The sequence below is a fragment of the Letharia columbiana genome (assembly GCF_014066305.1).
Source record: "Letharia columbiana isolate WasteWater2 chromosome Unknown Sc0000005_s0, whole genome shotgun sequence".
Classification (NCBI taxonomy): Eukaryota; Fungi; Ascomycota; class Lecanoromycetes; order Lecanorales; family Parmeliaceae; genus Letharia; species Letharia columbiana.
The window spans coordinates 1,099,309-1,123,210 of record NW_023501041.1 but is presented as its reverse complement, the minus strand read 5'-3'; the positions used below and the strand labels follow the sequence as shown (position 1 = coordinate 1,123,210).

Sequence of the window (23,902 nt, the reverse complement as noted above, 5' to 3'; positions counted from 1 at the left end):
AATCCATCACGTTCCTTACACTGTTCTACACGCTTCTGCATGTGACAGTCTTTATGTGGAGTGGTGTGGATGTGGAAGGAAAGAATGGGTAGAAAAAGGAGGTAAGCTACCGGAATAATCTCGGCATGTCCAAGGACTTCTGCAAACCACCCTCGTACCGTAGTACCATTTTCTTAGGATGATCTGCCAATTTTGTATGGAGGGGATGAAATCATGGCCGCTTGCTTGTGCGATCGAGGCTAGACCATGCACCTTGTATTTAGAATACTTTTATCTACTTTAATATTTGGGCACTGGGGTGGCACCTGAATCAATTATTAACACGATCAATTAATTAATTAATCAATTAATTAGCCTAAGCTTGCCTGCTTAAGCAACAAACCTTTTTGATGTTTGTGTGGCCCACGGTTGTGTCATGCAGATATGCAGGAGGCAGGTAATAATAGTCTACCTGAAGCACTTGATGTGAGATGCCTTGCCTTAGCTTTCGACTATGCCTTAGGAACTAAGGTACCTTAAAGTAATATACATGTATTCTATGACACTGGAAGATAAGCTGATCGGACCTTTGTCCTCATCCTTTCTTTGTCCTGTTGCATCATGCCCAAGTCCTCCACCCCACACTCGTTCACGGTAATTATCTCATAATTGTGATTGTACGGTACTACTTTACCCTATTAATTGTTGGGGGGGCTGGGAAAACCCCGTTCTTCCTCCTGGTGCTCGCGCGTCAAAAGCTTGGCTTGGCTTGGCTTGGTTGACCCAACCACCAAACGGCAACGCGGCGACACTCTTCGAATCCCGTAGGGACTTCTCCCTTGCTCCAGAGGCTTTTCGACTTCTCATGCTGTCTGATCCTGTTTGCTGCTGGGTTCAATGATCAGAAGGCTGTCGGGCTCCGCTGAGGATACCGACAACAGCGCCCCTACCCAAGCCGAGACTGCTCCCCCTAACAAGCATGGAAACAACAAGCATGGAAAGAAGAAGAGCTTCACCTCTGCCAAGTATGACGTGACAAGGCACTCCGATACCCTGGATCGGAGGAAAATCGAGAAAGCAATTGGCCTTATTCAATCCCCTCCTAATGGATCCAATCCGTCTCCGCCGGCAGAAAATCGACAGGGCGTTTCCAGCAAGAAGCAGCTTCTCCTGGCACCAGGAGAGGACATCGACAGATTGCCGGAACCTCGGACCTGGCGACGCTCCCGAGCGCGGAACCCCTGGGCATGCTCATTGCTGACCATCAGTGTTACCGCCTTGTCCGCCCTGATCCTCCTCTTCATCGTTCATGCCTTCCTTACTCGACAGCTTGATCCTAAGGGATGCGATATGTGCTGGTCACGGCCAATTTACATCAAGTTCTCCGACTTCGATACCGAGCATACGCGTTTCGCTAGCAAATACAATCTGTACTTGTACCGAGAAGGGGGCTTTGACGAAGACCCAAAGGTGGGTGTCTACATGAAACATCCAATTCTGGTATGCTGATTCTCTTTAGGTCAAGGGTGTCCCTGTCCTGTTCATACCCGGAAATGCAGGAAGCTACAAACAGGCGAGATGCCTGGCTTTCGAAGCAGCCTCGTACTACCATGATAGTATACAACAAGATGCCCAGGCTTTGAAAGAGGGCATGACAAGTTTAGATTTCTTCTCCGTCGATTTCAATGAAGATTTTTCCGCTTTTCACGGTCAGACCATATTAGATCAGGCAGAGTACCTGAACGATGCCGTTGCTTACATATTGTCACTTTACCATGACCCTCGAAGGTCTCAGCGTGATCCTGGTCTGCCTGATCCCAGCTCAGTCATCCTAGTGGGCCATTCCATGGGCGGTGTTGTTGCTCGAACGATGCTTACCATGCCAAATTACCAATCGAACTCGATCAATACCATCGTTACCATGTCTGCGCCCCATGCAAGGCCACCCGTCTCCGTCGATGCTGAGTCCGTGCGAACATACAAGCGAATCAATGACTATTGGAGACAAGCGTACACACAGAAATGGGCAAACGACAATCCTTTATGGCATGTCACTTTGATCTCAATCGCTGGTGGAGGCTTGGATACAGTGGTGCCCTCGGATTTTGCCAGTCTCGAATCCCTTGTACCAAGCACCCATGGGTTCACTGTTTTCACCTCCGGTATACCCAATGTGTGGACTGGTGCGGATCACATACAGACTACGTGGTGTGTCCAATTGATGAAGCCGATTGTAAGATCAATATTCAGCACTTTGGATGTACATCGACCGGGGCAAACAAAGCCAAGGGCGGAGCGAATGCGTATTTTTCGAAGTTGGTATTTGACCGGAATGGAGGATGTGGTGGAGAAAACGCTGCCACAAAAAGAATCATCGACATTGCTCACCTTGGAAGACAATTCACATTCCGTAATGTCTGTGGGAGAAAGTCTCGTGTTGAGAGACCTTGGACGTGCAGGGAAACCAAAAGCACACCTTCTTCCGGTTCCTATGCGAATTCCGCAGGGCTCGAAAAGCTTCATTTTGCTGTCTGATCAACGCTTGGAAGAACCTGGGACTACTGCTCAGATCGAGGTGCTTTTCTGCAGCGTCTTTCCATTGCAGCATGGCCAATCATCAACGCTGTTCTCAATGAACATGGATCTGTCCGATGGTACTTCTGGCTCTACTAGACTGGCCTGCAAAAACGCTGCCTCAGATGTTATTCGTCTTCCAGCTTCAAAAAAGATGTCCGCTCATCCATACGATAAAGCGCAACCTATGTCCTATCTCCAATATGACTTAGAAGACCTTGCAGACTACCAGTTTGTCGCTGTGGTCGATAAGACTGTGGAACCAAGCCAAGGATGGGCCATCGCAGAGTTCACTGAAAAGTTCGACTCCATTATCGAGACCGATTTAGGCCTCCGGCGACTCCTCTCGTTCGGTCTACATCTCAAACTACCTGCAGCTAGGCCTTTCATGACTCAGATCAAGATTCCCGCGCTTCATTCGAGTCTGCTTGCTTTCAAATTGAACCTGGGCAAGCAAGCCTGCGGCGATGACGCAGAGCTGTTCACCCCACTTCTGCGACAGCATCTCTCGGAACCACATGAGTCGAAATACTTTGTGAATGTGAAGGATGCGAACATCAGCCTGCACGGCGTGGCTCCATTCATGCCGCCGCCACTGCGCGCTCAAACTGTCAGTGATGGTGTCTCATTACAGTTCTGGTCCGATCCAACCTGTAATTCTTCGATTGACGTATCAATGAACGTCGATGTACCGGGTAGCATGGGGAAATTGGTGATGCGGTACAGGATGGTTTTCGCTGCCTTTCCACTAGTCATTGTCGCCCTTGTGCTTCGGAAACAATTCAAAGTGTACGACGAAAGTGGTGAGTGCAAGTTCTCCAAATTGGGGGAGTCTGTAGCTGATCCAGAGCAGGAATCTTTATCACGTTTGCAGAATCTCTAGACCTTTGCCTGAAAACATCGTTACCGGTGTTGCTCCTTGCACTGACCTTCCTCGCCATGGGTTTGACAATATCAAGTGCTGCGCCTCCGAGGGCCGTATCTACTGGCTGGCTTGGTTGGGGAGGAAATGCCACAGAGTCAGCCATCGACTTCACCAAGAACGACCTTTTACTAGGCTCACAAGATCCAATCTTCTGGTTTCTGGTCCCGCTGTTCGGCCTCATCAATGTTGGTATCTGCGTTGGTGTCAATTATGTAACTCTCGGACTGACAAACCTCTTCTACTTGCCATATAATTTTCTGACCGCTAGGCCGGCGTGGGTGAGAGTTGAGGACGTGAGGTATGCAAACATTCAACTTTCAGTCTACCAGGAAGCCTCATCGACTAACCAACATGTAGTGGAAGATCTGTTGCTCCCGACTTCGCTGCCAGCTCACCCAGAAGACGCATCATTACCACCTGCGTACTACTCTTCTTAGTATCAACGTTCATTCCCTATCAGTTCGCCTACCTAGACGCTGTTCTTGTACAACTATCGACGTGCACGCGGGCGCTGCGGTTGGTTCGGGAAACTGTAAGTCTCACGTAAACCCGTTGAAAATTGCGAGAAATCTAATATAGGACAGCGATCTGGCGGCCACTATAATTTCTACAATTATTCTCATTCAATGCTGATCCTCATGCTCTGGGTACTCCCCATCAACGTACCCGTCCTTCTCGTCTGGGCCCACAATCTCGCGGTGCAGTGGCTCACACCCTTCTCCTCACACCATAATGTCTTATCCATAATGCCCTACTTAATACTCGTCGAAACCCTTACCTGCGGCAAGATGATCCCCCGCGTCACATCGAGGGCTCGCTACGTCACCAACATCCTCTTCTTCATACTCGCCGGCTACGCTGCAGTCTATGGCGTGACGTACGCATACGCATTGCATCACATTGTCAACTTGGTTTGTGCTTGGTTGGTTGCGGTGCATTTCTCCAGCAATGAAGTGTCGCTGCAAGGCTTAAGTCAGATCTTAGAGGGAGTCGACGACGGGAACGATAGAGGTGCGAAGAAGAGACCTTAGTAGAGAGATGTGATTTTGCATGGGTTCACAGCGGGTTAATTAGCGAGTTATGCTTCCCTTCGGTGCATATATATTCGGGATGGGTAGAAGCAAGACATTAGATAATGTATCATGGGACTATGATTGGGAGATCAGATCGTAATGTCTCAAACGCAAGGAACAGTGGATCTATTGGGTATCAGCTTCATCTTTGCTATCTATCGACCACTCTTCAGAAAACCGCTGTCCCAAGCCGTGCTCTCATCAGGATCGGGTGTCTAGGTGCAGTGGCAAGCCATGAAGCCACCGCAGAGTCCTCTTCTGTCTATTCCCAACGCCCACAATGCAGTGACATCGCAGTCATGATGTGAATAAGTAAAGAGCATCAAGAACCTAGCAAACGCTCATGGGCAGCCAATGCCCAGAAGGCCTCAGCTAAATTCGTAAGTCATTCTTTCACATAGCTACGTCGCCGAGTCAAGCAGCTAACACTGGCGGACTGGCCTCATCATCGACTTCCACTACTGCCACCTCCCCGTAGACTTCTGAACCAGCCTGTTATACCGGATCCCTGGCTGCTCCCGCTGCTCCCTTCACCAACATTCCCACTGCCGTTGCCATTGCCGTTGCCATTGCCGTTGCCGTTGCCATTGCCATTGTCATTGCCGTTGCCATTGCCATTTCCCCTCGCGTTGTTTCTCCTCCTCTGACTGTGCTGCGAAGGCTGTGGCGAAAGTTGTCCTCGTGGCTGAACAAATGCTTGTGGTTCAGAATACCGCTGAAAACCCCCGAGGACATATGGCAGATTCATGCCTGGCTGGGTGAAAGCGCCTGGCATGGGGGGTCGCTGATTGATGCCGTTCTGGCTCGGGGAGGGACCCGAACTGGGCGAATTATTATCCGGGAACGGATTCTGGGTATACCGTGGCGCCTGGCTTGGAGACCGTGGAGCGTCGGCTCCGCCTTCCTTTGGCATGATGCCCGCTCGACAGTGGGGACAAGTGTCGTGCTCTTTAAGCCAAGCGCCCACGCAGTCTCCGTGGAACCAATGATTGCACGGCAGAACAGTAACTTCGTCTCCAACGTCTACGGCGTCCATACACACTGAGCATTCCGCTTTTCCGTCTGACCCCATCATAGTCTTGTCTGCTGGCTTTTTGGGTAGCGCAGCTATAGCTGCCGCCGAAGCTGGACCCGGAGCGCTGCCTTGATGGTTTTGATCCATCATCTGCGTAATTATGCGGTCGAGGGCTTCTTCGCTGTAAACGGCGTCTCCAGATACGCCGCCGAGCATTTGTGTGATGAATGTGTTGAGGTTGGGCATACCAGCGTGCTGGCCACGATCTCCATGAGGATCGACCATGCTAGCTTGCACCGATTGTAGCATTGTGGCAAGCACGCTATGGGTGTTTAGTAATGGACAAGTACCAAATAATACATATTTACTGACCTGTGGAGATTGTTTATGTTTCGGTCGTTCGGAGGTGCATTGGGACCGTTCTGAGGCCATATTCGGCCGGTTGCTGTGAAGGCCTGTCGGCCGCCCGACGGACCGGAGCCGGGAGTCCATGGGCTATGATGATGGTGAATGTGGTGATGCTGGTGGTTAGGAAAGGGGTTCTGAGATGCGAATTCTGGGCGGTGAATATGAGTTGGATGCTGTATGGCCCGGATGTTCCTCGCTTGCGTTCGGCCCTGGGCATTTGCATTTGCGTTTGCAGCGCCTTCAAATATGGTGGAAATGCTTTGAAAGAGGGGCGCGAAGGGATCATTGGCTTGACCTCGACCCATAGGGGAAGACGATCGATAGGAAGTGCGAGCGAAGTGCACGCCCGGAGCAGGATTCCATTCGACATGCTCGATATCTGGCTCATCGGGATCTGGCGCTTCTGCTTGCCAGGGATTGTGATGATGTAAAGTATGGTGGGGTAGGCTGTCATTGCTGGTTAAGGTGGCCTCGTCGTCATCATCGTCATCATCGCTCATATCGACATGATTGTCGCGTGGATCGTGACGCTCGTCGATCTGTCGACAGGAAGGGTCAGGATTTGAAAGGTCTTGCGAATGGTATCGCAGCCTTTGACAGCAAGGTAAACCAGCTCAACACTGGGAAGACTCACAATCTCAACAACGTCGGAATGGCATTCTGGGCACTGCAGACCATGCTGATCCCGCAGCCATTCATTTTGACAGGCGTGGCAGAAGACGAGTTCTCGCTGCTGTTCGCCTTGGTCGGCCATATTATGTCTTGACAGATTGGGCTTTCTCCTCTCCACGCAGCGGTTGTTAGATTGTGTCAAAGAAGCTCTTCTTCAGGTTGGTGTGGCAAGTTGCTGCGGATTGAATGAAGGTGAAGGCGTCAAGCAAGTGCCTGGATAAGGCAGTGAATCATGTGGTGTGGTGTGGCGTATCGGAGTGGTTGTAGACTTGTAGTAGTCAGGTTTGAGGCGCAGTGGGGTTCCCGTGAGACAGAGAAGTGAACGACTGAAACTCTGGAGTGTCCAGACACAGGCCGGGGGGAGGGGGGGGGGGGGGGGGTATATGTGAATGATAAGATATGTTGGTTGATAAAGAGTTGTTCAAGATGAAATGGATATTGATGTCAGAGTAAGCAGTTAGAGTGGAGTAATGAATGTCAGATAGAGTGGTTTGGTTGGAAGGAAGTGATCATCCCTCCCATTCTCCCTTCTCCGTTTCCGGTTCCAGCCTTGAGCCAAGCGAGCCAAGGCAACTGACACTGATGCTGACACTGACACCAGCACCCTTTCACCCTTTCACCCTTTGTCAAATACCTCGCTGTTACTTTGTGTACAAGGAAACATAAACGATAATAGGCAACGAAATGTCAGAAGTCGAGAAAAAGTTGGTACCAGGTGCCCTGGTGGTGTAGAGTAAATTCATATGTAAATGGTAAGAGAATTGGCCATCAGTCTTTCAGGCGGGCGGGCAGCAATCAGAACCCGTGTCATATTGTTTGGCCTTTTTCGCTTCTTCGCCTTTCTACCATTTTCCCATACCGAACATCATGCACCATGATTCTTCTTGCCACACCAACCCGGTCAACCACAGCCACCAACCATTACGGTACTCTTGCAAGTCCGCCTCGATTGACGAATCTCATGAGCTCCCTTGTTCCAGCTACGTCTAAAGACACACAGACACTACTCGATTGATCGAATCGCAGCCACATGAACCTGTACCTGAAACAACACCCTCTACCTCCTCCTTGCTCCTTTGAATATCATAGCACCCACCCCGGCCGCTGCAATGGCCACACCACTGAGTATTGCTACTCCCAGCAGACCTTCCTTGGCGACCTTATCATCAATGAGGCCCCGCAAACTCCCTGCCTGCAGATTCGATGGCTCGTGGTCGAGAAGTAGATCATTATATCTGCGAGCCTCTGCGTAGTTTCCCAGCTTGTAGTTTCCGAGAGCCAGATAGTACAAGCATTCCCGCCTCCGCTCCGGTGCGTTTCGAAATATCTCCGACAGCAGGCGAACGCCTTCTTGTTGCTCACCGCGTGCCGAGGATTTGATCAGGCCCTGGGATAGAATGAGCAAGAGATTTCGAAATACTATTACTGGTTGTGACCCACCCATGCATAGTTAAATTTGGTCTGCACGCCGACGTAGTCTCCCTCTTTCTCGTATTGATCTCGCAGTACTTTGAGCTCGGAGGGTTTCAGGGGACTACGTAGCCTCACAGTGAGTGTGCTGATACCGGAAGTACTTTTTGAACGGGTGTCCTACCTATCAGCATCTGCTGCATCTGGTACATGTCGTGCCATGTTAGCTAGTATTGGTTCCAGGAAGCTCAATTATGCTAAGATTGGGCCCACCAAGCCCAGAAGAACGAAAGAAGCTTACATGGCAAATGAGACATTCCAACTTTTGTAGACCAATGTCGATGAATAAACAATGGGACCTAGACGGAAAGAGAGACAAGTAAAAGTGAAAGTACGGTAGGCGACAACAGTGCTTAAATGTAGAGACTCTTGGTCGTGCGCGTGCTCGTGCTTGGCTTGGCTTGGTGAGGCTTGGCTCCGCGTCATTCGTGTGGCGTTGGACGCTAGCTCTGCTAGCTGCCGGCGGGCCAGTTGTGGTCGATCATCTTCATTGTTTACTTTCTCACAAAACCACAAAACTTCACTGCCGATCCAAGCCATTCAAAGCAAACACCACTCGAAACCAACATCACTATCCTAGGAACGACGGGTACGTTGATGATTCTAGGTTAAGCTTGTCCATCGAGTGACAACAGTAACCACGGTCTGCTTCCAAGATGTTATTCGACGAGGACCCAGCCATGGTAAGAGCTCTCCGTTGAAGTGAACTCCGAGCAATCACTATGCTAATCTGTTTGAAGCTTGTGCAAAGCACCATGGCCAATTTTCATATCGACACAGACAAGATCGCCATCGGCCGCATCAATGAATCTCTCTCAACCCTCCAGCAAGCTCGTGATCTACGCATACGGGAAGCCGAGAGCGCCTTGAAGAGTATTTATGCTCTCCTTGATCTTCGCAGATGTCCCAATGCTTATCGATTACCCAGAGTTATCACGCAACTTTGCGACTATGTCACAGCAACACAGCGAGACTGTCTCCTCGCAAAGCAGTACAGATCATGCGTCCCAAATAGTCGAGCTCGATACACAGAAATTCCGTGCTGCTAAAGCAGCCTCAGACCTCGAAATTGAGGGAGAGAGGCTAGAGCAGGAGGGGGAAGGTCTGAAGAGCCGATTACATGACTTGGAGGTCGAAGGGGTAGAAGGAGACAACATGGCGAGGGCGAAGAGAGAGATGGATGACCCTACAATGTGAGCGTCCCTGATTTTTACTGATAATATTCGCGTCATTGCTAATTACTGCATTCGCAGACTAAAGCTAAAGGTGTATCGATCCCTTGGTATTGATGTGGAAGCCGATAGTACAGGCAACTACAACAAAGCCGTAATCCGAAACCACCAGAAAGGCGACGTCCATGTTATCAACGTCGACCCAAAATTCTCTAAATTCTTTTACTCAAATTATTTTTGGCAGACAATGCGCTAGGGGGGCAATCTGACGTTCATGTTCGGACATAGCGTGGCGTCCCACGAGTGGCGGCTGGAGTAGTAAAGGTGAAGGGACTTGCTTGGTGCAGGCTGAAAAGCATATCGACCCAAGATGATCGGCCTTCTGATGGCGATGGAGTTGTGCGATGGCTTCTGGTATTTGCAAGGCCAGCATCCACGTAGGATTGTACATGTATCAACAATAGGTCTCCTTGTTGTGTAGCAGCACTTATAATAGCCTCGACACGATGTGAAGATATAGAAGGTGGGAGCAATTGTGAAAGAAAGTGGGGTTCGTGGCTTCGCCAGAAACTGTGACAGCATACATTAGTGTCAAGTGCGTTGCTTCTTGTAATCACATCTCGCATTTTTTGGACAATTCAAAATCATGGACAATACAAATTGAAGCTATGAGGAAAAACCAAGGGTCAAAGCCTGGCAATCAGGTACGGTAGATAAGATGATGGACGGCTCTTCCCGGCTGGCAGCCGCATCTCCAGATCCAAGCTCGCCAAGTCCGCTGAGGGACACATTCTCCTTTAACGACAGCATGCCTCGACACAGACCTCCAACTTCGGGCTATGCCCGGATAGCTCAAGCAGATGATGAGAATGCTTATCTGGATGATTCTGAAGAAGATGACGCCTTCCGTGTCCCTCGAACGATATCCACCCTCTCAGCACCTCGCTATGCCCCCATTCAGCCACAACCCCATGGACCAATGCAAGCGGACCTCAATGAGAGCTCTACCAGACACCAGAGACGGCTGAATACCGGTAGACGGCGGTTGCGAAGGAATTCGTCGGGTGTGGACATTAAAGCAATAAATGCTAGATTGGAGAGATGGGCGGAAGAAATAGCGTCAAAGTTCAAGATCAGCAAGGTGAAAGGGAAGACGCAAGAAGAGGAACAGTTGGAGATTAAACACTCGGTATTCCAGGCTCCGGAAGGGTTACGCCCAGCAAGTGTAGAAACTCTTGCGTCAGATGTTAGCGAAACCCAAGGAGACAGGATGACAAAAATGGGATTCGACGATGTTGTGGAGAGCGTTAAAGTCGCCATCGAGCTTGGTGTACATCCAAAAATGATTTCGCAAGGTAGTTCAGGGAGCTACTTCGCCCAAAACAGCGACGGAAAAGTTGTCGGAGTATTCAAACCAAAAGACGAGGAGCCATACGCGTCGAGAAATCCCAAGTGGACCAAGTGGCTACATCGAAATCTGTTTCCTTGCTTTTTTGGCAGAGCATGTCTTATACCTAATCTTTCCTACGTATCCGAGGCAGCTGCGTACGTATTGGACAGTAGGCTACGGACGAATTTGGTGCCCTATACGGATATCGTGTACCTTTCATCTAAATCATTCCATTACGATTTCTGGGACAAGTCTGCATACTACCGAAAACGGAAACCTTTACCTGCAAAGGTTGGAAGCTTCCAGGTCTTTCTCAAGGGATTCAAAGACGCAAATTTATTCTTGCGGGATCACCCATGGCCAGATCAAGTCAATTCAGGCTTCCGGCCGGACGATGCGCCAAGATGGAGAAAGAAGCCTTGGACAGAGACATGCAGGCCTAGTAGCGCTCCGTTAGAGGATGATGAAGAGATTCGCAGCGACGTTCGGTCCATGAACGGCAATGAAGAACCCCAAGGTCAGGATAGGGGATTTTCATGGACGGACCCACTCAAGCAGGCTTTCCGAGAAGAGCTGGAGAAGCTTGTGATCCTAGACTATATTATGAGAAACACAGACCGAGGCTTGGACAATTGGATGATTAGGGTAGATGCTGCGAATCAAGAGGTCTCTATTGTTGCGGACCCGTCGCAAATGAGCGGCCGTTCTGGTGAGCGGCCTGTTCCCATGATCAAAACCAACAGCGAAGGAAACATAAAGCCCAGTACATCCCCTTACAAGCGTCAAGAGGCTATGTCAACTGCGAGCAGATCAGACACACCTTCGAATCTCGATTCAGAAAAAGGTGCCGCCATTTCGATTGGGGCCATCGACAATAGTTTGTCGTGGCCATGGAAGCACCCAGATGCTGTAAGCCAATCTCCAAATGCAGTGCGAGCTTACGCTAATCGCTTCCCAGTGGCGAAGCTTCCCATTCGGCTGGCTCTTCCTCCCTGTTTCTCTGATTGGCCAACCATTTTCACAAAAGACTCGAGATCACTTCCTTCCTTTGCTCACCTCTACGAAATGGTGGAGCGATACACAACTAGCTCTCCGTCGAGTATTTAGCCAGGACTCCGACTTCAAGGAAAAAATGTTTGCCAGGCAGATAGCCGTAATGAAAGGGCAAGCATGGAACGTGGTTGAGACGCTGAAAACATCAGATCATGGCCCGCTCGAGTTGACTCGGCGCACGCGTGTGTGCGTGTGGGATGACCTTGTTGATATCCCTGTTGCGATTCCTATGCGAGTACCTTCCGCTGAGATGCGGAGGCGGAGAGATAACGATGTGCGGAAAAGTATCGAAGAAGAGGAAATGGACATAAGCGCTGCCAACGCCTCTGCACCACAACCACAACACGATCTTCTTGGCCTGTCGTCACCCACAACTGATCTACCCAATCCAAATCGCTTCGATCTTTCACGAAATAACAGCACATCGGACCTGGGCCAGTTCCCTAATGGGACCGAGAGTCCAGTGACTGTCCAGGGGCCATTGGTAGACCACCAAGCCGAGTTAGACGAGGCCAAAATGGTCCACGCAAACAACACCAGACCAAGTGCCACAAGATCGAAGACTCGACTCAGCTTAGAAGGGCACGGTAAGAATGCAAGCACGAGCAGCCAAAGGCGGCGCTACTCTTTCTCGACCCGACATGGTGGAGGCTTTCTGGGCGATAGTGACGATCTGGAAGGAGATCTAGGCTACTCGGCTGCCGAGGGTATGGAAGGAAATCAGCGAAAAGTAATTGTGGAAAGGCTGGAAACGGTAAAAAGCAAGAACCCTGTGTTCACATGGTGTTAGAGGGTCTGGGTGCATGTCTACTGCTTGTACGATATGAGTATAGGGTATCATAACACATGAAGGGTGTTGATACATGGTGGACCGGGCATGAAGCATCACACCACTCGATGGCGATCAGGTTGCTAGAAAGGTTGCTAGACCTAGAATCAGCATAGCGTATGTCGTGATAGGGTATTTACTAGAGTATAAGGTACCTCGTTGAACATTCATTACCTTACTTACCCAAAACAATTCAAGCTTGGTGACACGGCCGTTTGGAGAAGTGAGCGGTTAGCGAACATCCTGGTGAGGCTCGTGAGGCTTGTAAGTCGTGAGGCTCTTTACTTGCCCTAAGGTACCTAGCTACCTACAGTAGGTACCCCAATTTTTAAGGTCACCGGCTACGAGTACCTTATCTTAGTTCCCGTAGATAGCGTCACTGCATGAAAGTGCATGCATGGCATAATCGACTACTCTACCTTAGGCAAGTAATCGTGGCGTTCCTCGGCATCGACTCATCTCATTGGGTAAGCATTCAAGCTAAGAGTCGTCTCATTGTTTTCGCACTTCGAGGCATCGACGGACATACAAAAGAATAGAAGATAACTTTCCAAAAGTACTTGTAGAAAGATGCCTGGAATCACTCGAATCACTTGAATCATTTGGTCCCTCATTCACTTCCTTCACTTCATTCGCCTCTTATCACAATGCCCTCTTTGTCCTTTCTTCATCCTCCACCTCAAAGTACCATCTCTCACTGAAATCACAACACTCATGATCACAACCTCGACAGCTTCCTCGAGCCATACATCTCACCACATGGCTTCCTGGACAGGGGCCAACGGTACCCAGCTATCTGCTGCAGCGCTCACAGATCCCAAAGCCTTGAAGAAGCACTTGGCCAATGGTACTTCCATTTCATCTCACTTTGCATCTTCTTCCGTGCCAGCTCGTCGCGGCAGTGAACCCCCTCGTTCTGAGCCTTTTTTTGAAATACCCTTCATTCCCGATCTTGCATCGCAAAAATCAAAGGATGACGCTTACGATGCCCTTGATCATAAAGGCAAGAAGGCCGTGAGCTCACAGAATGCGACAATAGCTGGGCGAGCGGCCTCGAGCTCGTTTGATCCACGTCGCCTTCTCGATCCGAAAGGCTTCAGCAATGACCAACGGCAAAGAGATTCTAAGAGCGCTTCAACCGAATCTACTATAGCTCAACCAAGTCCTTCCAATCTGCACCTAAACGGTAAACCCTCCGAGGCCGACGTCAATGGCTTGCGCAAGCGAGACCACGAGGACTACGAAGGTCAGGGTATGGGCAGCTTGATTGAGAAAGTGCATAATGTTTCACAACGTGAAGAACGTCCGCAGAAGAAGCCGAAAGCCGAGAGCGGCGAGTTCGATGTCGAAGAGGACAAGAAGGTCAGCTTCGTTGGCGGAGGCATGGGTGGAGAGATCGGAGAATACTTGAAAGAGAAAAAGAAGCAAGGCATCGCGGAGTCAGGGTCTGTCAACGCCGTGGTAGATCTGACTGGAGGTACGCATCTTTTATTCAAACAAAGCTTTGTCGAGCACTGGTACTAATTGGAATCTTAGATGATGAGGATGAAGAAATCGTCGTCGTTGGTGACAGTCAGGAGAAGGAAGTGTGTTATGGACGCTTGCAACAAACAAAAGTTCAAGCTCATCAACTGCCGTGCCCCGGCGGTAAAGCTGTCTACATCAGTAAGGGCGACTGGCCCGCCATGAGGTTGCAGCTCAAGCGTTTCCCTGGAAAAGACAACATTATTCGCGTCATCGATCCCATGGGCAAAGACTTCGGCAACGTTGATCTGAAAACCTCATCCGCCCTTGCAAGGATCATGGACTCCAAAAACCCTCGTTTTCGAACGCAAGCTAGGATCACCATAAGAAAGAGACAGCCTAACGACTACCCGGGCAAAGAATGCTCCGAATACTTTGACATTACGATCAACTTGTACGGTCCGAAGGTCAAGGCCCAGCCACTGGGTAAATTTCTCAGGCAGAGAAGTGTTTTACTCGGACCACCATTCATGGTAGATAGTGGGATCGAGGTCGTCAACCCACATCAACCTGCCGACACGCCTCCGAGGACCTCTTATGGAGGGACACAGAGCGCGCCCCGTACAGCTCCTGGTTACGTCGTTCGTACTGCAGAGGAGATTCACAACGATATTGTTGGAATGTTTGATTCTCTTGAGCAGTCAGAGAATCTGCCAGAGAAAGAAGCTGACCCTCGTATCATCACACCGTTGCTCAGCCATCAGAAACAAGGTCTCTACTTCCTCAGCAACAAGGAAGAAAAGCGAGTTTTCAGCGACAACGACGAAGACAATAATTCGCTGTGGCGCTTAAGATATCGACCTAATGGATCACCTACCTATTACAACGTCATCACCGGCACAGAAGAGCGCAATAAGCCACCTGAAGTACTCGGAGGAATCCTAGCAGATATGATGGGTCTAGGCAAGACACTGAGTATCTTGTCTCTCATTGTTGGAAGTTTGGAGGCAGCCGGCGAATGGGAAGAGATCGGGCACTTGCCAGAAATGGATGGCGACAGAGCCTTGATTCGCAATTCGAAAACCACATTACTTGTCTCTCCGTTGAGCACTCTCGCGAACTGGGAAGATCAGATCGCTACTCACATCAAGCCTGGGGCATTGAACTACTATGTCTATCATGGCGCCAATCGTATCACAGATATTAATGCTTTGGCCCGATTTGATCTTGTTATTACGACCTACAGCATCGTGGCTAGCGAATATGGAGGACGTGCCAAACGCAAAGACATCGAACCATTGCTGCAAACGAACTTCTTCCGCATTGTCCTTGACGAGGCGCACATGATCCGTGAGCAATCCACCCGTCAATCTCAAGCTATCTGCGCACTTTCAGCCCAGCGAAGATGGGCCGTGACGGGTACTCCAGTCCAGAATAGATTGGATGACTTGGGAGCGTTAGTCAAATTTCTACGAGTCCAGCCTTTCGACAAGGGCGGCTTTTCTCAATTCATCCTTGCTCCGTTCAAGAACGCAGATCCTGAAATCATACCGAAGCTTCGACTTCTTGTGGACAGCATTACTCTTCGACGTCTCAAAGATCGCATTGATCTTCCTGGGCGCCATGATCACGTTGTTAGATTGCCTTTTACTGATGAAGAGTTTGGTCTGTACGACTGGTTCGCAAAAGATTCTCAAAATACACTGAAGGTCATTGCTGGTGAGCAGAAAAAGAGCTTGGGCGGGAAAACGTATGCCCACATCCTTCGAGCAATCATGCGACTCCGTCTGCTCTGCGCCCATGGCCGTGAACTCCTCAGCGAAGATGATCTCAAAGTCACAGAAGGCTTTAGCTTGGACAACGCCATTACCCTCGACGATGAAGAAGAGGACAATAGGCCTGCTCTCAGCCCAAAGCAAGCTTACGAGATGCTCATGCTTTTCAGAGAGACTGATTCCGATACTTGCGTTCAATGTACGCGTAAGATTATCGTCAAAGACAGAGAAGATACGCCAAATGGTAGCGATGATCTACTTGGATGCATGTTGCCATGTTATCAGATCATCTGCAGACAATGTATGGACGCTGTCAAGAGTTCGATTATCCAGAATTCTTCGGCGGACCATCGCTTCAAGTGCCCTTTTTGCGAGCAGGCGTTGCGAACGTCGTTTTTCGAGCTTACCAAGGACGGCATCGAAGCCGCCGAAGAGGCTAGAGCTATGGCTAGGGAAAATCCCCGTCATGCGAAGATTATGGGAAGATATGGTGGCCCACATACGAAAGTCAAAGCACTTTTGGAGGATTTAAGGAGATCGGAAGTCGAGAGTCAGAGTCTACCGACTGGTGAACAGCCTATCAAGAGCGTCGTCTTCTCAGGCTGGACCGCCAATCTTGACCTCATCCAGATCGCGCTTGAAGACAGCAACGTCAAATTTGTTCGTCTCGATGGCAAGATGAGCCGCAAGAACCGCAATCTTTCTCTTGACGCATTTAGAGACGATCCGACAGTATGCGTCATACTCATTTCCATCATGGCTGGAGGTCTAGGTCTCAACTTGACCACTGGATCCAAAGTCTACGTCATGGAACCACAATTCAATCCGGCTGCTGAGGCTCAGGCTGTTGACAGGGTCCATCGTTTGGGTCAGAGACGCGAGGTTTTCACTTACCGCTTCATCATGAAGGACAGCTTCGAGGAGAAGATGCTGGATCTTCAGCGCAAGAAGCAGAACCTCGCCGATCTCAGTATGAATCGTGGCAGAATCGACAAGGCTGAAGCAGCGAAGCGCAAGCTGGATGAGCTTAGAAGCCTCTTCAGGTAGAGATTTTTTCTCAGACTCCACGCCATCTTTTATTTGATACTCGAAAGATATGACCAAAATTCATTGCGGAAATCACCAGCAAAATCACCAGCCAGCCATATGACACCTTTAACAGATCATCGAGCGGCAGAACTGCTCTGCTTTCGATCTTGCCTGCCTTAAGCTAATGGTGTCTTGCATATCCACTGTCGATTCCGTACGACGCCATTATTCATGAATCGAAATGCTTGCCATCCTTCTCACTTCAAGCTTTACGATCAAGACCTTTGACTTTCCAAGTCGTTGGTCAACATATGAGGGCATTTGCATACATCAGAGCCGAATGAAGTTGAAACTGGAGTTCGGTCATACTTGAGAAGAGGCATTGATTGAATAACCTACTCAAGACAAAGGCGTTGGCAATCCATAGATTTGATACCCCATTGCAGCAGATAGCGAATGATTAGTCTCCTGAATTCCAGACCCAATCGCTGAGGATTTCAAAGTACCGCATCAGTCGTGCATGTGGTATTGGTCACAGGTAGCATGTGAGTAAGCAAAATGTAGATTCGCTGAATCGTGTAGGTACCTACGCTATGCCCAAGCCGCAGCCCCTAGTAGAAAGAAGCTCTGCACACTCCCACAAGGAAGGTGAAGGTAAGGAAAGGAAAGGAAAGGAAAGGAAAGGAAAGGAAAGGAAAGGAGAAGAAAGAAAGAACCCGGGTAAACGCTTATCAGAAGGGTATCGCCGCTATGCTCTGCACCACGAATCTTACGTACCACACTGCCTCCAATTTAGAGGCCGTCCAGCAATCCGCCTCGTATAAACTCAAGATGATATCTGCCAAGGCAGTATCATACAGAATGCGTCCTCCAGTCCGCCTTCAGAGCAACGCCAGTGCTGCAGCTAGCGAGCCCTTATCATACTTAACATATTTGCCCTTCCCCTTATCTAGTGCCTCGTAACGATCGTAGAAGCGTGCATAGAGCGGCTCCACCTGATGCCCCACTTCCCTACTCAATTCACTCTTTACCTCTCTCTCCATGCTGGGACTCAACTCCCTATGCCTCTTCACGCACTCGTCGAAGGAAGTGTTAAAGAGCTTGAACTTCTCTTTGATCGCATCCTTTTCTTTGCTGCCGAGAGATTTGACCACTTCAGCTGAGGTGAGAGAGGCGCCGGAATGTGGCCGGGCTCCTGAGGCATTTGTGCGAGTGGAGTCTAAGAGCGCCGATGACGGTTCACGCCAGGCGTCCATATACGTGGAGACACCTTTCCTGCGCCAAGTGTCGATCTTGGTTTGAGCGCCGGGATTGGCGCCGATAAGTGAGGCGAGATCAGAGGAGCGGATCATGCGGTCGATTAGAGCGACAGTGTTAGAGATGAAAACGCCATGAACAGCTTTGGATTTGAGCAGAATACGAGCACGTGATTCGAGGGTGGTCAGGTGTGCCTCAAGGGTGTCGAGAACGTAATGCGTTAGCAATTGAGCGCCGTCTGCGCCAACATCTAGGGATTTGAGCGAGGGTAAGGAGGTGGAGGAATTGTTCGAACGGTTAGCTGATGCGGACTGAGTCCAGTTGCCGTCACCTATAGAGGCCAGAATTGATGAGAGGGATTTGGGATAGACGGTAAGGGTCTGGAGGCGTGTCATCGTTTCGGAGGTGAAGGGAATGGCCGAGCCATCTGCAGGCAAAATAGCCAAGGACATAATGCGGCGTCGTTGGTCGTCGAGCAGCTCGGGGAGAGAGAATTTCGCGATTTCCCGGACTGGCGCTAGAGCATCCCCAAAGGGTAGCGGTTCTCCAGTCTTGGAGTTGAGATGGTGTGCTACATCTGTGACGACCTCAATGATCTCGTAGGCAAGGAAGCAGTCCGTGGTCAGGTTGGATTTGATGTGCATGTTAAGCTCGCGCAGAGTTTTGGCAAACTCGGCAAGGGCTCTGCGGCAAGTGGTTTCGAATGCTATGGTCCAAGCATCGCGGGGGAAGCACGCAGAAACATTCTGGAATTCGGCAAGGAAAATGCTATCGATCGCTTTGGCATATTGATTGATGGCATTGCTGCCTTGACGATAGATTTCATCGGAGTTCTTCTTCTTCGAGGTGCTGATCGATGCTAAAGATAGATTTTGAAGGCTACCGACGAGGTAAGGACCACGAATATCTGAGTAGATATGGATCGAGGCTGACTCGCTCTGGTTGGGAACTGTACTGCGAGCGCTTGGAGAAGAGATATATCTGTCCATAGCCTCCAACTCTGATGAAGTCCCATTTGATAAAGTTGGGAAGGGCAATTCTTTGGTGGATTAGCACTCGAGGTCATAGAACGGAACATATGCGTGGCCTACCCCTTGTGAGATAGTGCAGAGGCTCCAGAGGCTGAGAAAATTCGAGTAGCACGGAACGATAGACTTCTTCCATTTTCTTACTACCTTCAGCCAAAAGCTCGTTGAAGTCACCGATGGCCTGTTGATTGGCACGCATGTTTGTAGTGCCCATCTCGGTAAGAGCTCGATTCACACGTTTCAGCGAGTTCAAGTACTCGGTCAATCCGACTTGGGCCGGTCTGAATGTTGGTTCAGCGGAGAGACAGAGAGAATCTCCCCTTGATTAGACTTACCCAGCCCGAATGATCCTCTCTTCCTTACCTTTGTCTTGTCCCGGCTCAAGCATCTTGTCAATGTGCTTGATAAGCTTCTCAATGTCTTGAACAGAACGTTAGGTTCCATGTTGACTTCTCGGTCTGCCAACGTACTATGTATTTTGATCTGATGCTGGTTTGTGTTGCTGTGCACTTGGCCCATCCCATCCCTGACTGTCCGACCTCCACCCTCGACACTTGCTTGAAGTGTCTTAAGTCTTCTGCCAATGTTTGCATGCTCATCTCTTTGTGCAAGGAGAACCTCTACCTCCGCTTTTTCCTCCGCCCAAACTGCCTTTTGAACTTTTGCCATCATTCGCTCGTGCTTCTTCTTGAACAGGATACAACTTATAAGAGACGGGGGGGAATGCCACCCCAGCTGGGTGCTGGCCTATCCTGATTATACAGATCTATAGTTATCAACCCTCAGATTCTACCAATTGAGGGGAAAAAGCAACCCTATATTGTCAGGCGTCTGCAGGCTTCTACCGTCCTACAACTGCCACGTTTTCTGGCGGCCTGCAGAGCGTGCCTCATCAACGTGATAAAGCTCGGATGATCGATACCGCTAAACCCAGATCGGTTAGTATAGAAGTGGGTATAGTGAGATCAGTGGCTTGGCAACGGTCGTGTTTCTTCCGATGGAAACTCGAAAACGGTGTACCTCAAGGACTATGAACCAGCGCATAGGCTCTCTAGTTGTGGCATCATCAGTCGCTTTTACCCTCAACTATAGGCTCAATCCCTCAGCCGTGCGATATAACGACAGCGGTAGTACTACGCAATGGCCTAGCACTCGACCTAATATTTCTAAGAGAGGGCCAAAAGAATCGAGCCAGTAAGTGCACTCTTCAACTGCTTGGTATGACCGTCAAGACATAAGCAAAGTCAGGTGTAGATCACGTTTCCATGTGTACAATCGTCCCTTCTGTCGCATAAGTTGCTATTGATGCGTGTAATAAATCTAGTCCTTCCTAGTATTATGGTATTTACAAAGAATCATACTGCTGAAGCTTCTACTTTGGCACGCAGTGCGCCTATTGTTGGCCTGGCAAAGCAACTTCTGTGGCTCAGGACTTCGGAAAAATACGCTGACCCGAGGCTATGCAGAAAGGAAGACAATGACGCCAAAGCTCCAGCAGAAAGCCAGGATGACGAAATTCCCCTTTTCGAGGATGAGGATAGTGCAGCGTGGGCCTCTTTCTCTTTGAATGTTGCTATTGCCCGCAAGTCGATATCATCTGTCCAGGTACGTACATTGAAGAAATTCACCCCTCGTCGATACCATTGGTTTGGGTCGCGAGACATCTTTCAGGAACAAAGAAACCAAATAACCCTCTGCGATTGTCTGATGAATCTGGTTCTTTTCCCAGAAAGAGTCATCTTGAGACCGAACTGTTTTTTACGAAAGGAGAATTTTCAATTGGTAGAGGAGCAACAGCTCTACTTCCAAGGCTTGCTCCATACATCCAGCTTCTCGTTGGCATTTTGAAGGGTGCAGAGAGCATTGTTATTCCTGATCCCACAAGACAGGAGACTCCCTAGATGTATTTGTAGCCGGTTTCTAGCTGACGTCGAAATTCATACAGTGGACGACACTTGGAGACAAGATCACGGATCGATTCATTCCGCAATGGGCCTACGATCTTCCGGACTATGTGGCAAAGCTTCAGCGAGAGATGAACATGGCCAGAGGGTCACTTGCCGAGGAGATCTGGCAAGAAGCTCAGGATGAAAACATTCATCCCGAGATTGCGCTGAATGCGAGAGTAAGGGTCGGCAAAGACTTGTGTTCTGATGAAATGGCCTTCGTCCGGCGCAGAAAGAGATACACAAGGTGTGCACTGGCAAAGTACCTCGAGATACCAGAGGCCGATGTGGATCCCAGAGACGTGCCCACCATCGCAGTGTGTGGATCAGGTGGAGGTCTAAGGGCCCTAGTTGCTGGAGCAGCATCATACTTGAGTGTAGAAAAGACCCCACGATGGCCTGCAATCATGCAATGTTGACCATATGACAGGCGCAGGAGGCAGGGCTCTTTGATTGCGCCACTTACACGTAAGTATCCGCGGAGTCCATGTCCCCCCTCTCGGATTGAATCCTGAGATTTGAGACGTTTCTTGGCATTGTTGACTCTCTAGTCTTGTTGCAAGTTTAAACATAAACCCTCAAATGAACAGTACTGACTCCAAATCTGTTATCCAGTGCCGGTGTCAGCGGCAGTTGCTGGCTGCAGACTCTGTACAACTCAAGTCTCGGTGGCCGTAGACATGACAAAGTTATAGAGCACCTGAAGAAACGCATAGGCATCCATATAGCATACCCTCCCAGTTTCCTAGACTTGTGTACTCGAGCTCCCACAAATAAATTCCTCCTTGCTGGCTCCGTGGAACGGCTCAGAGGAGACCCGCAAGCAGATTTTGGCCTCGTCGATGTTTATGGCCTACTGCTATCGAGCCGATTGATGATCCCACGAGATGAGCTCAGCGTCGACGATCGAGATCTCAAGCTCTCCAACCAACGGTTTTACCTCTCTAGTGGTGCAAATCCACTTCCCATTTATGCCGCTGTTAGGCATGAGATACCGTTAGAGGACGAGAAAGTGAAAGGCGAGACAATGGACGCAGCGAGGGCAAAGGCAAAGCAAGAGGCATGGTTCCAGTGGTTCGAATTTACTCCTTACGAGCTTTTTTGTGAAGAGTTTGAGGCCGGCATCCCCTCATGGAGCATCGGCCGTCACTTCCAAATGGGAAGAAGTGTGAACCGTGACAATAGGCCTCCACTTCCAGAGCTTCGCCTTCCGCTTCTGATGGGAATATGGGGCTCCGCATTTTGCGCCACCGTACGTAACTCCTGGGTCCAGATATCCTAAGCTGAGCCACCTTTCGAGGTTTGATATACGTTTCAAGAGGTCTCACGAAGCAAAATCTGTCTTCAATAGCCAATGCTGACTTCAAAATCTCTGTCAGCTTGCCCACTATTACAAAGAGGTCCGCCCCGTGATAAAAGGACTTGCTGGCTTTGGAGGCATCGACGCCCTGCTTGAGGAGAAGAACGATGACTTGATCAAATTGCATCCAATTGATCCAGGAACAATCCCAAATTTCGCAAGAGGCCTTGAAAACCGGCTGCCATCGACTTGTCCTAAGAGCATCTTCAACGATGAATATCTCGAGCTGATGGATGCTGTAAGTCACTGCCATGTTTTATGATGATGCATGCATGGGTCTTCCATTGGAACCGCAATTCTGCAGTTGCTCAATACTGATCTTCCTAGGGCATGAGCAATAATCTTCCTCTCTATCCGCTACTCCGTAGAGACCGAAACGTCGACATTGTTGTCTGCTTTGATGCTTCTGCCGATATCAGGCAGGAAAATTGGCTTTCTGTTGCCGAGGGCTACGCAAAACAACGAGGTGTCAGAGGATGGCCCGTAGGTGCTGGCTGGCCAAGAGCAGAAGACGAAACAAAGACGGAGCTCGACGCAGCTGATGCAGCGACAGCTCAACAGGCTGCTGGCAAAATAGCTGAGACGCGAGAAGAGCAGAGAGGGAGGTCTCAAAATAATGTCAAGGATCACATCGCAAAGCACGAGACCCAGGAATCTGACCTGGGCTATTGCAATGGTACGTAAATCTCCGAGTAGCTCCCTCCCAGCATGTACCGGCACTCAAGTATCAATACATTATCCCGGGAGTTCAGTTCCCGTCTATCCTCCACGTACGCTACATCTTTTGTACCTCAAGGTGATTTCGTGTACCAAGAAAGATATGCTGACTTGGAAAATTGCTCACAGTCTGGGTTGGCACCACCATGGATCGCAAGAGCGACGAAAAGCCATCACAAAGCTCGCGGGTTGAGCTTGATGCCGACTGGAAGCTCCTAGCTCCCGAGGCTGGAATTACGGTTGTCTATTTTCCCTTCCTACGAAATCCCAAGGTGGAAGACGTTGATCCAGACACGTCGCCGTTTCTTTCCACCTGGAACTTTATATATTCGCCACAAGAGATCGATAAGGTTGTCGCCCTCGCACGAGCTAACTTCGAAGCCGGCAGAGACCAAACGAAGAGGACTGTCAGGGCTGTATATGAGAGGAAAAAGGCTAAAAGACTGGAGGCGGAGGAGAAGGAGAAGATTCAGCGGTGGAAGAGGCACCTACGAGAGCATGGAGACCATTTTCAATGAGGTGGATTACTGTGCCTTGAATACTTAGAAGTTCGTTTGAGATACCCAAGCATTTCTGTTTTGTCAATTTCATCAAGCACTCGAGCAAGCCCGATGCAAGACTGATAAGCGCTGTTAGCAACCTTGTATTGCCGAAATTGGCGCGTTGTCTTGGGAATTCTGATGGAAAGATAGAGTGCCACGAAGTTTTGAATATCTGTAAGGCGATGCACAACCTGCTGTTACGAAGGTCATGCTCGGGGCGCCAG

At 49.6% G+C, this 23,902-nt stretch overlaps 8 protein-coding genes across 8 annotated transcripts; 5 read left to right on the top strand and 3 right to left on the bottom strand.

Annotated features, from left to right (window-relative positions):
• Positions 1 to 876: 876 nt before the first annotated feature.
• HO173_002699 (uncharacterized protein) lies at positions 877 to 4,509 on the top strand (the record flags this gene model as incomplete). The annotated part of the gene is made up of 5 exons (XM_037304631.1): positions 877 to 1,449; positions 1,499 to 3,356; positions 3,407 to 3,776; positions 3,836 to 4,010; positions 4,063 to 4,509. 5 exons carry the CDS (start codon positions 877 to 879, stop codon positions 4,507 to 4,509), a joined length of 3,423 nt encoding a protein of 1,140 aa, XP_037168724.1.
• A 487-nt stretch (positions 4,510 to 4,996) lies between these two features.
• HO173_002698 (uncharacterized protein) lies at positions 4,997 to 6,728 on the bottom strand (the record flags this gene model as incomplete). Its single annotated transcript, XM_037304630.1, has 3 exons — positions 4,997 to 5,888; positions 5,939 to 6,513; positions 6,609 to 6,728. The coding sequence occupies 3 exons, from the start codon at positions 6,726 to 6,728 to the stop codon at positions 4,997 to 4,999; spliced, it is 1,587 nt and encodes a 528-aa protein (XP_037168723.1).
• A 975-nt stretch (positions 6,729 to 7,703) lies between these two features.
• Positions 7,704 to 8,373, bottom strand: HO173_002697 (uncharacterized protein; the record flags this gene model as incomplete). Its single annotated transcript, XM_037304629.1, has 4 exons — positions 7,704 to 8,033; positions 8,087 to 8,180; positions 8,241 to 8,259; positions 8,358 to 8,373. 4 exons carry the CDS (start codon positions 8,371 to 8,373, stop codon positions 7,704 to 7,706), a joined length of 459 nt encoding a protein of 152 aa, XP_037168722.1.
• Positions 8,374 to 8,772: 399 nt separating this feature from the next.
• Positions 8,773 to 9,544, top strand: HO173_002696 (uncharacterized protein; the record flags this gene model as incomplete). Its single annotated transcript, XM_037304628.1, has 4 exons — positions 8,773 to 8,799; positions 8,857 to 8,989; positions 9,045 to 9,309; positions 9,370 to 9,544. The coding sequence occupies 4 exons, from the start codon at positions 8,773 to 8,775 to the stop codon at positions 9,542 to 9,544; spliced, it is 600 nt and encodes a 199-aa protein (XP_037168721.1).
• A 462-nt stretch (positions 9,545 to 10,006) lies between these two features.
• On the top strand, positions 10,007 to 12,521 carry HO173_002695 (uncharacterized protein; the record flags this gene model as incomplete). The annotated part of the gene is made up of 2 exons (XM_037304627.1): positions 10,007 to 11,587; positions 11,637 to 12,521. 2 exons carry the CDS (start codon positions 10,007 to 10,009, stop codon positions 12,519 to 12,521), a joined length of 2,466 nt encoding a protein of 821 aa, XP_037168720.1.
• A 753-nt stretch (positions 12,522 to 13,274) lies between these two features.
• On the top strand, positions 13,275 to 16,846 carry HO173_002694 (uncharacterized protein; the record flags this gene model as incomplete). The annotated part of the gene is made up of 2 exons (XM_037304626.1): positions 13,275 to 14,037; positions 14,097 to 16,846. The coding sequence occupies 2 exons, from the start codon at positions 13,275 to 13,277 to the stop codon at positions 16,844 to 16,846; spliced, it is 3,513 nt and encodes a 1,170-aa protein (XP_037168719.1).
• An 863-nt stretch (positions 16,847 to 17,709) lies between these two features.
• Positions 17,710 to 19,785, bottom strand: HO173_002693 (uncharacterized protein; the record flags this gene model as incomplete). Its single annotated transcript, XM_037304625.1, has 4 exons — positions 17,710 to 19,124; positions 19,177 to 19,394; positions 19,449 to 19,533; positions 19,584 to 19,785. 4 exons carry the CDS (start codon positions 19,783 to 19,785, stop codon positions 17,710 to 17,712), a joined length of 1,920 nt encoding a protein of 639 aa, XP_037168718.1.
• Positions 19,786 to 20,143: 358 nt separating this feature from the next.
• Positions 20,144 to 23,654, top strand: HO173_002692 (uncharacterized protein; the record flags this gene model as incomplete). Its single annotated transcript, XM_037304624.1, has 8 exons — positions 20,144 to 20,307; positions 20,580 to 20,718; positions 21,059 to 21,436; positions 21,490 to 21,527; positions 21,675 to 22,311; positions 22,439 to 22,657; positions 22,747 to 23,095; positions 23,266 to 23,654. The coding sequence occupies 8 exons, from the start codon at positions 20,144 to 20,146 to the stop codon at positions 23,652 to 23,654; spliced, it is 2,313 nt and encodes a 770-aa protein (XP_037168717.1).
• Between the last annotated feature and the right edge of the window lie 248 nt (positions 23,655 to 23,902).